At 42.2% G+C, this 16,206-nt stretch overlaps 1 protein-coding gene across 5 annotated transcripts in view; it reads left to right on the top strand.

Annotated features, from left to right (window-relative positions):
• Tmem50b (transmembrane protein 50B) overlaps nucleotides 1–16,206 on the top strand; it is a 60,314-nt gene that overhangs the window by 19,413 nt on the left and 24,695 nt on the right. For all 5 annotated transcript variants that reach the window (XR_010048575.1, XM_063252482.1, XM_003467212.5 and 2 more), the window contains exons 2-4: nucleotides 1,940–2,079; nucleotides 5,605–5,717; nucleotides 8,158–8,225. Coding sequence is in view for 4 of the 5 variants with exons in the window: in XM_063252482.1 (XP_063108552.1) it covers nucleotides 1,981–2,079; nucleotides 5,605–5,717; nucleotides 8,158–8,225 (280 nt within the window). In the remaining variant the exon portion in view is untranslated. The remainder of the gene's footprint in view (nucleotides 1–1,939; nucleotides 2,080–5,604; nucleotides 5,718–8,157; nucleotides 8,226–16,206) is intronic.

Below are 16,206 nucleotides of genomic sequence, written 5' to 3' on the forward strand. Positions count from 1 at the left end.
CAGAAGCAGGAGAATCTCTTGAGTATGAGGTAAGCCCAGGCTACATGGTGAGTTCAAGGCCAGCCTGGATTATAAAGCAAAACTGTCTTCCCATCCAAAAAAAAAAAAAAAAAAAAAACCAGAAATGAACAAATAGACAAATGGCTCCTACTCGTGTTTTTTTCCTGTCAAGAGTCAAATCCCTTCCAGATTTTGTCTGCTTTCTAGTACCCTAGTGCTTTTAAATAGTTTTCATATTTGTTGTTTTTAGAATTTATGGTGGCTCTAAATCACCCGTTTGGACACAGTCTGTCTGTGTTTTAAAAAATTTCCCTAATATGCCATCCTTTTGTCTTGATTTTTTTTAAACCGGGACTTGAACTTATGACCTCGCACTTGCCAGGCAAGTGCTGTGCCACTGAGCGAGATCCCCAGCCCTTGTTTTGTTTTTCACAGGTATGCCCCACTGTGCTTGGCCATGTCATTCTTTATTTACATTATTTTTCTCATTTCTGACCTTTGTTACCTACTACTACATCATAGATTGAACTGCAAAACCTGGTGGCTTAAAACAGTCATTTTATTTTTTGTTTCCTGGATTCCGTGGGTCAGGAATTTAGGAAGGGCACAGCCAAAATGATGTATCTCTGCTCCATACGTTTGGCATTTCACACAGGAGAGCTCAAACTGATGTCATGGCGAGGATAGGACGACATAGCCCTGTCTTTATTCGCACATTGGCAGTTGATGGTGGCTGTTGGCTGGGACCACAACTGAACTGTGGGCCAGAACACCTTACGTGGTCTCCTCACAGCATGGCACCCCTGGGTTTCTGCAGGTGACTCAGGACTTTACAATTACTGTTCCAGATAACCAGGTGAGTGCTGCATTGCCTTCCATGACCTAATCTTGGAAGTTGTGTTGCAGAAATTACATAGCATAGTTTCCTGTATTCTGGCTAACTGGTTTTTCTTGTTGACTCAGTTCAAGTGGTAGAACATAGCTCCACCTGTCAGTGGGAAAAGAGTCAAGGGTTATATGTTTTAATTTGTTTTTTGATCCTGGAAATCGAACTCAGGGCCTTGTGTTGCCAGGCTGTGTTTTGTCAGTGAGCTAGCTCTCTGGCCCAAGGATTTTTTTTTAATGCTGTAGGAGATTGACTTCCAAGTCTTGTGGTAGGATGTGCACTACCACTGCGCTGCCCTTCTAACCCCACAAACAGGCGTGAAAACCTCAGTGTCCATTTAGCATATAGCAAGCTCCCTCTTGTGTCTAAGCACAGTCCTACATTTATCTCAATAGGAACTTATTGAAATACTGATTTTTTTCTTAATTATAATAGAATAGGCCCTAAAATAGCTTAAAGCTTTTTTGGTCCTGGGAATCGAACTCAGGACCTTGCACTTGTGCCACTGAGCTAAGCCCCCAATAGCTTAAAGCTTTAAGAAGGGAATAAGAAACAGATATAGTAGCACATACCTAATTTCTCAGAAGACTGAGACAAAAGGATCACAGCTTCCTTTTGGGCAACCCAGCAAGACTCTGCCAAAATAAATTTTTAAAAAAGGAGTTCAGGGATGTAACTTAGGGATAAAATGCCCCTAGGTCTGATCCCCAGTACTACTAAAACAAAAAGTAAGATATTTCATTTCCTTCATACTGACCTAAGTCCCTTTAAAAATGTGTTTTATTTTGAGACAAAGCCTTGCTAGTCATTAAGTTACCCAGGTTGGGTTTGAACTGTTTTTTCTTTATTCTTTTTTCTGAAATGGATGGTCTTACTTTCTAGTGCAAGCTGACCTTGAACTCACTATGTAATGCAAATTGGTCTTGAATTTGCAGTGATCCTCCTGCCTCAACCTCCTGAGTGCTGGGGTTACAGGTGTACCACCATGCCCAGTGGATATTTCACTTCTTAGAAACATTTCCTTAGTTTGATAACTTTGTGTTTTGTTTGTAGGATACAGTATTTAATGAAAAATCCATGTTTGAGCAATAAAAATGGCAGGCTTCCTAGATAATTTCCGATGGCCTGAATGTGAATGTATTGATTGGAGTGAGAGAAGAAACGCCGTGGCTTCCGTGCTCGCAGGCATCCTGGTAAGTGAGAAGGCCAGTTGGTGACTTTTACTTTTTATTTTTCATGTTTTGCTCTGGAAATTGGTGTTGATTCCTTTGGACTGTGAAAACTCTTCCAGGTACTGTATTTCCCTGATGTTTTCAGTAGATAATTATCAGGATTCTAGGTGCTGTTACAGAACAGGGTCTGCCCTGGTTTGTTTTGGTAAATTCATTACATTTACTACCTTTTCTTCAGTTCTAGTGGTAGCGTGTTATGATTTTCAGCTTAGTGATACAGTATATGTGTGAGTACTTTACCGTCCTCAAAAGCTCAGCATTTGATGTAACACAAGGTGTTGTGACTCATTGACAGTCAGGTTGTGTAGACAGCAGAAGCACCTCTGGCTTCATTAGAACAGAAGCTGTGCCTGCTCTAGGGAGGCCATAAGACTGTGGATTTATCAGGGAAAACTGAACTTTTCAACCTGGATGTTCCTTGACTGTACCCCTTCTTTCCTCCCTTTCCTATACCAGCTTCACCCTCTGTACCAGCTGCACCTTGTGTGATAACATCAAACAGCTTTGCTACATCCCTCCCAGCTGCCAGGCCACCTAGATGTGCAGAGCTGTAAGCCTGGCATCTTTGAATAACTGCCATTGTTCTGCTTCTGTATGTTAGCCTGCTCCACAGCTCCACAGAGGCCCTGTACAAGGCCTGCAAACCTCATGCTTGGGCTTGGACTTTGGGGTGCTGAACTCTTTTGGGCCTGCTGGCATAATAAATTTTGATTCTCTCCACGTCTCAAGAGTGCCACTCAGTTTCTTCGCCTCTGGTGAGCTAAGATTGCCGTAGCGATTTCCTTAGCTACAGTTTAGGGAAACAAAAGAAGAAATTTGTGGAGGAAACCATGAGTTTATTTATTTTTTTGTGTTTCTGAGACATGGTTTCGTTGTGCGGTTCAGGCTGGTCTTGAACTCACGGTGAGCCTCCTGCCTCAGGGATTGTAGATGTGTTTAATTTTCTTCATTTTTAAAATTTTGAAATTCTTCACGGGGCTGGGGATTTAGCTCAGCGGCATAAGTGCCTGCTTTGCAAGCAGGCAGTCGTGAGTTCGATCCCCAGTACCGGTAGAAAGGAAAAAGACAAAAAAAAAAAAAACAAGAAATTCTTCACATTTTGAAAATGTGAAGAACATTTTCAAAAATAGAGGATGCTATAAAGATCATCCCTTGCTGGTCTCAAAAAAAAAAAAAAAGATCTTTTTCTTCTTACCCCTTAAATTTATCATCCAGCTTCAAAAAACAGAACAAAGCAAAAACCAATCACAGCTAGTCTTGCTTTTATCATGCTATCAACCACTCCTTGTTTCCTCCTGCTTGTTTTAATACAGGTTTCAGCATGTCTTACAATTTTTAAAATTCATTTTTTTCAATGTATACTTCTGCTACTGGAATCAAATAGAGAAAAACTAGATGAAGTAGGGTAAAGTAGGAACTGAAGATAATTGTAAGGAAGTCTGAGTGCAGATTTCTTTTAGATGTCTTTTTTCTTTTCTTCATTTTTTTTTAAACATGCTCCATGACTGTGTTCATTAATATTTACAGGGAGGGCAGGATTGATCTCAAGTGAAATTAGACTGGCTTCTTTATATTAAATGATTTTCAGATTTTTCAGTTATTTCACTTCATAGAGTTTGGACACTATTCATGCATGGTTTTTAACAATTCAAAATGCTCTGGAGAGCCAGGCTATTTAACCTGACCTGCTGTAGCAGGCGCACTACCCCACAAGTTTAGAATACACAACCCAGTGAGGATCCTAACTCCCCCAGGTGTCTCTTTACTTAGGGCACCCTGGCCTTTGACGAGGGAATGTGGAAAGTGCTTTGGCCAAGCACCAGATAGATGGTTGACTTCTCTCTCCTTGTTCCCTGCCACCTGCTGTCTGTATCGAGCAAATAAATGTGTTTGTCATCTCAGCAGGAGGCCTCCACATAGCTGTACCTTGGTCTTGAATTTCCCTTGCCTAGGGACAGTGTCTCTTTACTATTTTAGGCTGCTCTTGGACACCTATGTTAGCTATCTTTGCATCACTATGACAGAATACCTGAGAAGAACAGCTTAGAGGAGGAAAGATTTATTTTGGCCTACAGTTTCAGAAGTTTGTGATCACATGGCTTCATTGCTTCAGGCCTGTGGCAGGCAGAAACATCATGGTGGAAGGGAATGGCAGGCACCAGCTGCTTACCTCATGGAAGCCAGGAGCAGAGGATGACAGACTGTGAGAGAGCTAGAGAAAGGGACGGGTCCTTCACCGGCCCTACCTGCTAACAGCCCATTCAGTCCTGAACTCATCATTTTATCCACTGATGAGGGCAGTGCCCTCGTGGTCCAGTTGCTTACATAGCAGTCCCCTTCTCTGAACATTGCTGTACTGGTGATCACGTCTTCACAGTGAGTCTTTTGGGGAAGATTTTAGATCCTAGCCACAAAGTGGGAAGTGGATATGAGGGAGCTGAGGGAGCCTAACACTGAATGCAGTGGTCATTGGTTGGTGGCTGAAGGAATGGGAGAGTTTATTGATGTCTGGGCCACGCAGCTTTGGCCTATATGCTCATCAAGGCCTGTAGTGTATAAATGACAACCAATGGGTTTTTAAATTTTTTTTTAAATCAGACTTTATTGATACATTTTAGATACACATAAAGATCATTTTAACCAAAGTGTTTAGCTAGATTAAAAATGTTACAAACATTTGCTAAAAAGTACATTAAATATGAGGATTGTATATTCACTGTTTATCAGGACTTTAGAAGAAAACCATCACATTTGCATTTAATTTGTCTTAAGAAATTCCGAAGCAACTTGTCTATGTTAGATCTGTTCCATTTATGTGGAACTGTTCAGCTTGTTTAACTAGAAACATTTTACAAATTCATGTTGAGTCAGTTATACAACATTAAATGACTTAGCTAAGATCAGAGCAGGTGAAATAGTTCTGAAGACTGGGCGTAGTGGTGCAGGCTTGTAATCCCAGCACTTGGGCAGCTGAAGCATGAGGATTGCTGCAATTTTGAAGCCAGCATAGGCTACAAAGTGAGTTCAAGGCCAGTCTGAACTTCATAGCAAAACTCCGTTTGTGTTTTCTAAATAGTTTTGGATATGTGACAACTGACTTTTGTTAAGCATGCATTGTATTTGTGGAAACAAAACTGCTGGAAGATGTTAGTAATGTTGACTGGAGAGAAGACATGCTTCAGATAATCAGGGAGTTGGTTCTTCTGGAGTTTAGTTAAGAGCTTCCCCTCCAACTAAGTATGGTGGCTGGAAGAAGTAAAGAAGCCATTCCCAAATATAGTTATGGTTCTGTCTTGCTCTAGGAACAGAATTTCAGAATCTTACTCCAGTTTGAGTCATCTGCAATAAAGAACAGGTAAACAAGGGATTGTTTTGTATTTCAGTATCCAAAAGTCAAAAGTAGAAGTCTTTGTTTCCTGTATAGGAATAGAAGAACGTTACTCCAAGAAGAGTTTAGTGTTGTAATGTCTCGGGCTGTGGCTTCAGTTTTTTACAGGTTGGTGGATAATGATTGATGCAGCGGTGGTCTATCCCAAGCCGGAACAGTTGAACCATACTTTTCACACCTGTGGTGTGTTTTCCACGTTGGCTTTCTTCATGTAAGTATTAAGGTAATTCTCAATTTAAGAATTTTTAAAAATATTTTTCCTGGGGCTGGGGATTTAGCTCAGTGGTATAAGCACCTGCCTTGTAAGCGGGCGGTCGTGAGTTCGATCCCTGGTACCGATAAAAAGAAAAGAAAAAAAATATTTTTCCCCTAGTGATCAGTGATTTCTTTTTTTTTTTTTTTTAATTTTTTTGATCAGTGATTTCTTGAATAACTTCAATTTTATTGATAAATTTCTTCTTTAACACTATACATTTGTGTTTTCAGTAGATTAAGGTTGTTTTTGTGGCACTGGCGGTTGAACCTGGGTATCATGGGTAGTAGATGAGCACTTTATTACTTACGTATTTTGAAAGGCCAGAAATAACCCATGACATGTAGTATCAATTGATTTTATGTTTTTTTTTTTTTGTACTGGGACTCAAACTCAGGATGTTACACTTGCCAGGCAGGCACCATGCCACTGAGCTGTATTCCCAGCCCACAGCACTTACGTATTTTGAAATACAGTCACCTTAAATTGGCTAGACCAACCTGGAACTTGTACTCCTCCTGCCTCAGTTTCTTGAGTAACTGGAATTGTGTGTATATACCACTATACCTGTGTTTTTTGTTTTTTTTTTTTTTTAAACTGAGAATGAGTGCTAAATTTATCTGTCTTGGTTACTTTTTTCTTGTTGCTGGGACAAAATACCTGAAACTCAATGTTAAAGGAAGGTTGGTTTATTCATTTAGCTCACAGTTGGTGGAGGTTTCAGTCTGTGATCAGTTAACTCCAAGGAGGGGTGACTTGGCAAAGGGGCAACAGTTCAAGGCAGCAGAACACAGCATAAGCAGTAAGAGCAAAAGAGTGGAGAACAAGCCTCTTTTTCTGCCTTATATTGTAAACAGGCTTCCTCCCTTTCTCCTGGGTTGGTGTAGCATTCACATCATCTTGGTGCACTCTTCTTGCACAGAGTGAGGATGTTCACAAAGTAAGGATGCTAGCTCCCGGCTGAGTGGCTTAGTTAATTTTTTTAATTAATTTTATTTTGAAAGTAGTAAAATACAACAGAACAAGACAGAATAAAGCCAACTGAGACAGTATAGTGGAATTGGTACAGAACTTCACAGCAGGTTACCGGGATAACAGTAATAGGTATCACAGTATATATCATTATCTTTACAATAGTTGTTCTTTCAATCATGTATATCAAAATAAAATGAAACACAGAACATTATAGAACTTATCAAAACAGAGTATTAAATAGAGCAGTACCATTAATCTATTAAATAGAGCAGTACCATTAATCAGAATAGAGCAAAACAGTAATAAAAAGAGATGGTAGAAGGAAATCCCCCTTATTTGCTGTGGTCAACCTCCCAGGAGATGCTTAGATTTCTGGTTCCTATATGCTAACTGGAGGACAGGAGAAGGGGGGTAAAGGAAGTGGGATGCTTGACTCTAGGCCGTGTACCGGTAGGTTCACTATTGCTTAGCAGGGAGGCGGGTTGGTTGCTTGGTTTCCCAACTTCATAAGTTCCAAAATGGTGTGGAACACACTGGTGGTTCTCCCCCTGGAGGGGCCGTAGTCTGCCACACTGCAGCCACTTGCCAGGGAGGGGAGCTGCTTGCTTGATTTCCCAGGGTCCTAAGTTCCAACAAGGCATGGATCTCAGGAGACACTGGTGGTTCTTCCCCTGGAAGGCCACAGTCTGCCACACCACCACTGCTTACCAGGGAGGGGAGGTGCTTGCTTGGCTTCCCAGTGTCCTAAGTTCCAACATAGTGCGGATCTCAGGAGCTGCTGGTGGTTTTTCCCCCTGGAAGGGCCACAGTCTGCCACACCGCAGCCGCTTACCTGGGAGGCGAGCTTCTTGCTTGGTTTCCCAGTGTCTTAAGTTCCAGCATGGCACAGATCTCAGGAGCTGCTGGTAGTTCTCCCCCGGAACGGCTTAATTTTTATGAACTTCTCAAGTTGATACCATATATCAACCATTATATAAGTCAGGTACCTTTTTTGGTGGGAGAGGTTTAGACAAGGTCTTGCTCTGTAATGCAGGCTGACCTTGAACTTACTATGTATACAGTTCAGGTTGACCTCAAACTCACAGGATTCTTCTGCCTCAGCTTTCTGAGTAGTGGGATTCCATAATGTAATATTCCATGTGCTACCATGCCTGGCTACAGAAATCTCTTTTTTTTTTTGGTACCAGGGATCGAACTCATCTTATGCCATTGAGCTAAATCTCCAGCCCTCCAGAAATCTCTTAAAATAAATGTTTTCTGGGTATACCTTAGGAGAAAAAAAGACTAATGTAATATTTCTGTCCAATAGAATTTTTTTAAAGATATGTTTAAATATTGGCCTTTTAAAGGAAGTAATCTGTTTTCTTCTAGGTAAATGTGTTAATAACATCAAAGCTAATTGGATGACTTTGTTTTGTTCCAGGATAAATGCTGTGTCCAATGCACAGGTGAGAGGCGACAGCTATGAAACAGGCTGTCTAGGAAGAACAGGTAAAGGCATTGTGACTATTGCTGGATATAGGCAACACAGGGCGTACAGGCACATGAGCAGCAGGCTTCAAATAACCAAAGCCCCATATGAGTCTTTATTCAGGACTGGTATGAATGATGTGTTTTAGTTTTTTAATCGATACTGGGCATTGAACTCATGATCATGTGCTTGCAAGGCAGGCGCTTATGTCACTGAGCTAAATCCCCAGCTCCTAAAAGTTTTAGTTGTATTTAAATCCTTCTGAAAGTTAAAGTAACTGTTTTTGTCATATTATGATGCCCAAAGTATAGATAAAATTTTTCTGTTCAAAAAATCAGTGGGTCTGGTGCATGCCTGTAATTCCAGCATGTGGGAGGCTGAGGTAGGAGGATCCTGTGAGTTTGATGCCAGCATGGGCTACAGTAAAGTGGGTTTAAGCCAGCCTGAACTGCAGAGTGAATCCTGTCTCAAAAAGACAAGCTGGGGATATAGCACTGTGCCTGCCTGGCAAGTGTGAGGTCCTGAGTTTGAGTTCCGTTAGTAAAAAAAAAAACAAAAACAACCCCCCCCCCCCAAAAAAAAACAAGCCCCCCAAAACAATGCTTTATAGACTCCAGGTTATTCTTCTTTTGTACCAGGGATTGAACTCACGACCTCCTGCTTGCCAGGCAGGCGCTTATGCTGCTGAGTTAAATCCCCGGCCTCCAGGTTATTGTTGTAGTGCTGAGGATGGGCTTAATCTTACCCATGATGCTGGCCAGTAATGTTCTTTACTGATAACTTTATCAGTAAAGCAATCTCACAGTTGCTTTGGCACAGCTAGGACTACAGCGCTTTTCACCTTCAATTCTGACTGCGTGAATAGCCATCTACAGATGCCAGTGAAATTGTGTATAAGAAACTTGCAGTTTGTCTACAAATGAATTAATTTGTGGCTTGAATTCTTTTGAATTGCTATACAATGGTGTTTTTCTTTATTTAGGTTATAACAGATTCTCTTAGGATCCAGGAGTTTGTTCTCAGTGGAATTTCAGTGCTCCATGTAAAAAGCACACAGTGGAAAGTACTGTTTCTAATCTTTAAGGAGCAGGAAAAGTGATTTGTGGTCACAGTTGGAAGTCTGTAGTAGGTGGGAGAGGAATTTTGAAGGATGATTAAGAATAACCAAATATTTGTTAGAATAGTTAACATATGTCAAAGACTGCCCTGAATATGTGCCAGTATTAGCTTCTTAGCTCATAGTATTAGCTCATTAGCTCTATGAAGTAAATGTTCTCATTGTCCTTTTCTGTTGTTATTTTTTGAGTCAGGTCATCCTATGTTCTTCAGGTTGGCTGTAGGCTTACTGTGTAGCCCAGGTTGGTCTCAAACTTGTCATCCTCCTGCCTCAGTCTCTCAAGTACTGGTATTATAGGCATGTTTCACCTTGCCTGGTACATGTCTTCATTTTTAGATGCAGGAGCTAAGGATAGAGGTCTTACATAGCTTGGCCAAAGTCACAGAGCAAGTGGTAGATCTGAGCACGTCTGGACCCAGGGGCTATGCTTTTAGCTGCTATTCTCTGTATGTTGCCAGCCCAGAGCCATTTGGTCCCTTTGGTTCAGTGCCATATGGTATCTTCTATTTCTTTTGGGCTGCTTGAGTATAATTTATGTACAGTAAAACATACAAATTTAAAAGGTACAGTTTAGTGAATTTTAATAAATGCTTACAGAACATGTCCATTTCTTTCAGTGTGTCCTTCTACCCTTTTGAGTTAGTTTCCTTTCCTTACCTCCTAGCTACTACCCATCTGCCTTTTATCACTATAGTTTTGCTTTTTCTATAATTTTGTATCATTGAAATTCTACAGTTAGTATCATAATGTTTTATATAAGTACCCTGTGCTAACAGATTTCACCACTTTATCTCTGAGTGTAGCAGAAAATGCCCCCTGGCCCCAGCCAGTATACTTCAGTTTGTTAGTTGCCCAGGTAATAGTTTCTGGTTCCAGATCTAGTTGCTCCTGTCTCTTAGAAGCTACAGGTCACTGTGATGCACACTTCATAAATCATTCCTCAATTGACAAGCCATTTTGCCTCTGTACCTCCTGCTTGCTTATCTCAGATAAGCCCTAGACCATCAGGATTAGAGTCTGATATTTTGGGAATGATCCTGATCAATGCCTGTCCATGTAAGTGAATTTGCCTCCAAATCCTGGGTGTTATTTTGGTGTTTCTGCTTGCCATTGCATCTGGTGCATTAGCTGGGAAGACTGACTTTTCTGACCTCTTTGGTCATCAGTCATGGCCCTTGTACATGGAGCAAGGGTTTCTCCAGGTCCTTGATGGGAAGGTGTGCCCTTGAGATTTCTGGAGTCCCCTTGGAGATCTGAAGGAGGATTTTCAGTTCCCTACTCAAGCAGCTTGCATCAAAATCCAAAGGGAGGAGCACCCAATGTCTGTCTATCTGTCTGTCTGCCTGCTTGCCAGCTTGATTCTGGTAAAACCCCAAGGGGCACCCCAGTTAGTCTGTTAGCCTTACTCAGTGTGAGCAGAAGAGATTAATCAACTCTTGTTAGTTAAGGCCACCTTCAAAGGATAGGAGGTTGGAATGTTGAACCTCTGAGTGCTTGTTGAATGAATGTGTGAGAAAGTGGCCCAGACAGCATAAGCAGTATGTTGCTACATCTGTGCACCAGGACTTGGAAGCACTGGTCATGGTAATTGATTGGGCCCTCACCTGTGGTTCTGTAGCAATCAACATATGGCATAATGGAGGCCCTGCACCCTCCTTAGCTAAGTCACACTTAAGTCCCTGTGAGGGGCACAGCCAGGTGGGCATCTGAATGGTCTCTCTCTGAGGGGCACCCACCCTTTGTCTGTTGTGCCATTGTTTAGGAGGCCACAACATAGGGAGATAGAATTAGTGAAAACCCAAATTCCTTGACTGCAAGAAAAGGGGCTTTTAGAATTAAAAATGAAACCAAACTGCTCCCTGCATCTAAAAAAAAAAAAAGGGAAAAAGAGGCACATTCTTCCTGAGAATTCACCCATGGCACCACCTGTAACTTCACTTCTCACTGCCAACTCGCCTGCTTCCAGCCAGTTGAAACCATTTCAGTTCATTGCTGCATTCAGCCGAAGAGGCCCTCCAGAGACATATTTATCTAGAATGGATGGTATCATCTAACACTCACCTGAGATGACTGTTGACACTTCCTTCTGACATACACATTCAGACTGAGGACAATTGGACTGTCAGCTCTGACAAATGAAGTGTGCCTTGTTGGACCTGAATAGATAGAACAGATTGAACTCTTATCAAATCAGGTTCCTGAGAGCTTGTGGTCATTACAGAAGTCAGAGATAAACCTGTGACTTCCCTGGGAGGCAATGGAACAGAACTCTCTGCCTTCAAAATTTCCCTCTCTAAAAAAGTTAACATCATTGGGGGAACAGGGGCTCTTGTGTCTCGCCCTTTCTGCCAGCCACAAACTTGCAACCTGAGACATTGCCTTCATACCTAGCCAGTCAGCCTCACTCTTGTTTAACCCTCTGACTGTTCTCTGAAAGGAAAATGATGCCTGCATCAACCTGAGACAGATAACTGCAATCCTGAAGTTCTCAAAACTCTCTTCCCAGAGGCAGAGACTTAAAGACTCACCTCTGGGCCTGGACATCAACAGTGTTGCCTCACCTTGACCCTAGATATCATGAAAAGCACAAATAGTCATCCAGCCACACATCAGTGTGATAGACTGATAATCACCTCGGGCAAGAGCACTGTGCTGTCACCAACACAGAAGAGATGCCTTCCTCTATTTGTGAGTTGCTCCCATAAGCTCCTTCAACTGGGAAGATGCCACGATAAAAGGCCAGCTCACTTGAACTCAGTTGCCATAGCGATTAAAAGCTTTCCCACCTTGGTTCTACATCTTGGTCCTGCATAACAAGAAAGCAATCCTAGTCATCAAAACAAACCCACAAGGCCATCTGAGAGGCTGTCAGGTTCAGCCCAAGCCAGAAAATCTTTACCCTTTTCTGCCCAAGGACCCCAAGTCTGACCTGGGTCCTTCATACATTCATCAGTCCCAGGCTGCTCTGCCAGCCTCAGTGCTACCACCGCCCATTCTGTCTCCTGCACCACAGCCTCCTGCTCTACTGTTAGCAACTCCTTCTGACTCAGTTTAATGGTGAAGAATGTCACCATATTTATATATGGGGTTCATGCCTGGTTAAAGTCAAAAGTCCCTACCACTGTGATTGATACTGATACTTGGGTGAACACAGTCCTCCCCTGAATACATCAAAACTGGGGCTGTAATGCAACAGAGGGCCATGAAACCGTAAATCAGTACCACACTGCTCTCCTGGTAGACCTAAGAGAGAGGTAAAAAGCCAATAAACATATCTAGAATTACCCACTGGAGACCCCACTAAAAAAGAAATTTTACCAAAGCAGATCCTGTGAGATTGATAGATACTTTATCAAACGTGAATTCCTGTACACGCTTGAGTGCCCTATACCTATCCTGGGATGTGACCAGCCTCCCTTACACTTGAGTTCACTGTGCCGGACTTGATTTGGACTCTGACTGTACCTGGGGAGGAAGAATGGTGCCTGCATTGGCCCAAATGCCTGATAATATCTGTATATGTTGCCTCTGTCTTCTGACACTTACAGCCTGCTTGGACCTCAGAATGCCCTTCTTCTGCCTTGGATTGGTTCATGTCAGCCAGCCCTCTTTGCAACTGACCTGGATTCAACCTCCCAGAGGTTCAGAAACTTGTGACTTGTGTCCTCTTTTTTTTTTTTTTTTTTTTTTTTTTTTTTTGTCTTTTTCCTTTTTATTGGAACCGGGGATCGAACTCACGATTGCCTGCTTGCAAGGCAGGCGCTTATGCTGCAGAGCTAAACCTTCAGCCCCGACTTGTGTCCTCTTTGAAAAGCATTTCTGGGGGGCTGGGGATTTAGCTCAGTGTCATAAGCGCCTGCCTTGCAAGCAGGCAGTCGTGAGTTCAATCCCTGGTACCGATAAAAACGAAAAAGACAAAAAAAAAAAAAAAAGAAAGAAAAGCACTTCTGATTAATGACACTCAACCTGCTTGCTGAAAAGACACAAGAGCTGTGCTACAATCTGGCAGAAACTGGTTACAAGGAAGAAACTGCAAATTTCTTGAAACTGCTGGCTTCTATATGCTTATTCAGACTCAGTCCTTGGGAGCACCCAAGGGCTGCCTCCCTGCTCTGCCTCTGAGCTGTAATAGCCACTGTCCTTCTGATCAGGAAAGCTGATAAGCTCTCCTTAGACTGAGATCTACCTGTCTAGGAGTTGCATGCTATGTGATGTCTAAAAAATGGACCCCCTGGGGCTGGGAATTTAGCTCAGTGGCCTAAGTGCCTGCCTGCCAAGTGTAAGGTCATGAGTTTGATCCCTGACAGATGCTAAGTATATCCTATTTACAGGTAGAAGTGGCTCTGTTGGGAATGGTGTCTGACATGCTAAATACACTGTGGTCACCTTAGACAAAATTATTTTGGCCCAAACTCTCCTGCAGGGATGATCTGCACAGCAGACTGCTGTTTGGAAACCTGCCATCAAAGATGCAAAATAATTCAGCCCCGAGGCTTAGCCCTTTCCAGGGATCTGATTGAAACATCAATCCCAGCCACCAGACCTGCCCCACTGTGTGTTCTGCAAGCTCAAGTTGCTGCACTTGAAGCTTGAAGCTCAGGCTTCAGCATCTGTCACTGGCCCTGACCTCCCATTCCCTATCCATACTGAAAAGACAAAGTTTGTAGGGTCTTATAAAAAATCATCCCTAGATATGACCTATCCTTGATCATTGGCAGTGACAGCAGGCCTGCATATGTAACAGGGGTGACTCAAAATGTAGATTAAGGCTGGGGATATAGCTCAGTGGCATAAGTGCCTGCCTGGCAAGTGCAAGGTGCTGAGTTTGATCCCTGGTACCAAAACACACACACACACACACACACACACACACACACACACACACAATTAAAAATTACATACAGCTTGTGATCAGTTAAAAGACCAGCTATATCTGTAGATATTCCTGTACACACATAAAAGCCAGATACGTATTAACTGCCTCTACAAGTTTCAGAAATTCAGCCTTAGAATTTGCTGAAAAATTTACACGGACAGCTCCTCTAAGGCTCACTCTGAAGAGACTTGCCCCCCCCCCCCATCTGTGGTTTTTTTAATTAACCTGGATTCTGTTTGTCCTGGTCCTTGCTTTGCTGCTCCCTGTTAGCTGTGTTTTTTTCCTTAAATTCTATGGACAGTTGCCCCAAGAGAATAGAACAATTGACCAAGATTTGATGAGTATCTAAGATACATTGGATACTCTCTTAGATCAGATATCTCCCTCACTATCTTGCCAGAGTAATGTTACAAACAGACAGGTGCAAATTCTAGTTGGGGGCTGGGGATTTACCTTAGTGGCTAAGCACCTGCCTGGCAAGCACGAGGTCATGAGTTCGATCCCTGGTACAAAAAAAAAAAAAAAAAAAGCTAGTTGGGCATTCTCAGAAGATCACTGTAACATGCCCAGCAAGGATTTGGTAGGGAAACTAAAAGAGGAGGAAAATGTAGCAGAAAATGCCCCTGCTTCCAGCCAGTCTACTTGAGTTTGTTAGTTGCCCAGGTAACAGTTCCTGCTCCAAATCTAGTTGTTCCTGTCTCTTAGAAGCAACTGGTTACAAAAAAACAAAAAACAAAATGTAAGAACCCCCAGAATCTTTGGGGCCAGTGTTTAGCTTTTTTTTTTTTTTTTTTTTTTTTTTTTTTTGGTGTTTAGCTCTTAAGTGCTTGCTTGGCAAACACAAAGTCTGAGTTTGAGCCCCAGTACCAAAAAAGAAACAACTGGTTATTGTGATGCATAGCTAGTCACTCTCATGCATATTATACTAGCCAATGCCCAGTTGACAAGCCATTCTGCCTCTGTGCTTCCTGCTTTTTTATCTCAGATAAGCCTAGACCACCAGAGATCAGGGTCTGATATTTTGAGAATGATCTCGATCAGTGCCCAGCAACATAAATAAACCTGCCTCCAAATCCTGGGTGGTGTTTTGGTATTTTTGCTTGTCATTGCATGAGTATCATAACATTTTAAATAAAGGAGCTATGAAAAACTTAGTTTTCTTTTCTACTTAATCCTTAATGCTTTGTAACCTCACCTCCTCTCAGAGTTGTGGAGAATTGGGAAGGAGGGAATGTAGTGACAATGACAAATGAACCTAGGGTAAAAGTGCATAATACCTGTGTGTGTGTGTGTGTGTGTGTGTGTGTGTGTGTGCGCACGTGCATTGGCACATGTATAGGTGTACTCACTTTTTAATATATCCTGTGTCCCAGCCCTGATAAGTAAGAGAGGGTAAAGAAAACAAAAACAGCAGTAATAGCAAGTGAATGTGATAGGATTTTCAGTGTGGTTAAAGAGAAGGAGAATATAAAGTGAAAATGGCCTTTATTCTAAGGACGCGGAGAGAAATTCCATGACCCCTGGGGCCTGGCTTTTTCTGCTGGGCACGTGGTGTGGGGGGCATACATATAGCTTTTGTCTGGGGTGGTGCCTAAAGGTGGCATCGCTGATGTTGAGTAGCTGGTTGGAACCCTCTTTGCACCATAAGTAAGTTGCCTAGAGGCGGGGAAAATGACCTCAAGGTAAATTTCCCTTAGTCCCACCTCCCACTGCTCAAATGTCCTATCTAGGGCAAAATCCTTTCAGAATGTATGTACAGAGACTACAGTAATTTATTTGATCAAGATTTTTTGTTGAATATTTTACAGACATTGCTGTAGGTTGTTCCTATTATTTTTATCTGCAGACAGTAGTTGGCTGTAGTGGCACATACCTATAATCCCAGCACTAGGTAAGCGAGGCAGGAGGATTATTGTAAATTTGAGGCCATTCTGGACTACATAGTGAGTAGGCTACATAGCACGACCCTGTCTCACAAAAAAAAAAAAAAAAAAAAAAAAAAGTAAAC

This window comes from Cavia porcellus, unplaced genomic scaffold (genome assembly GCF_034190915.1).
Source record: "Cavia porcellus strain 051 isolate PalLab524CR breed Dunkin Hartley unplaced genomic scaffold, mCavPor4.1 scaffold_7, whole genome shotgun sequence".
In the NCBI taxonomy this organism is placed as follows: Eukaryota; Metazoa; Chordata; class Mammalia; order Rodentia; family Caviidae; genus Cavia; species Cavia porcellus.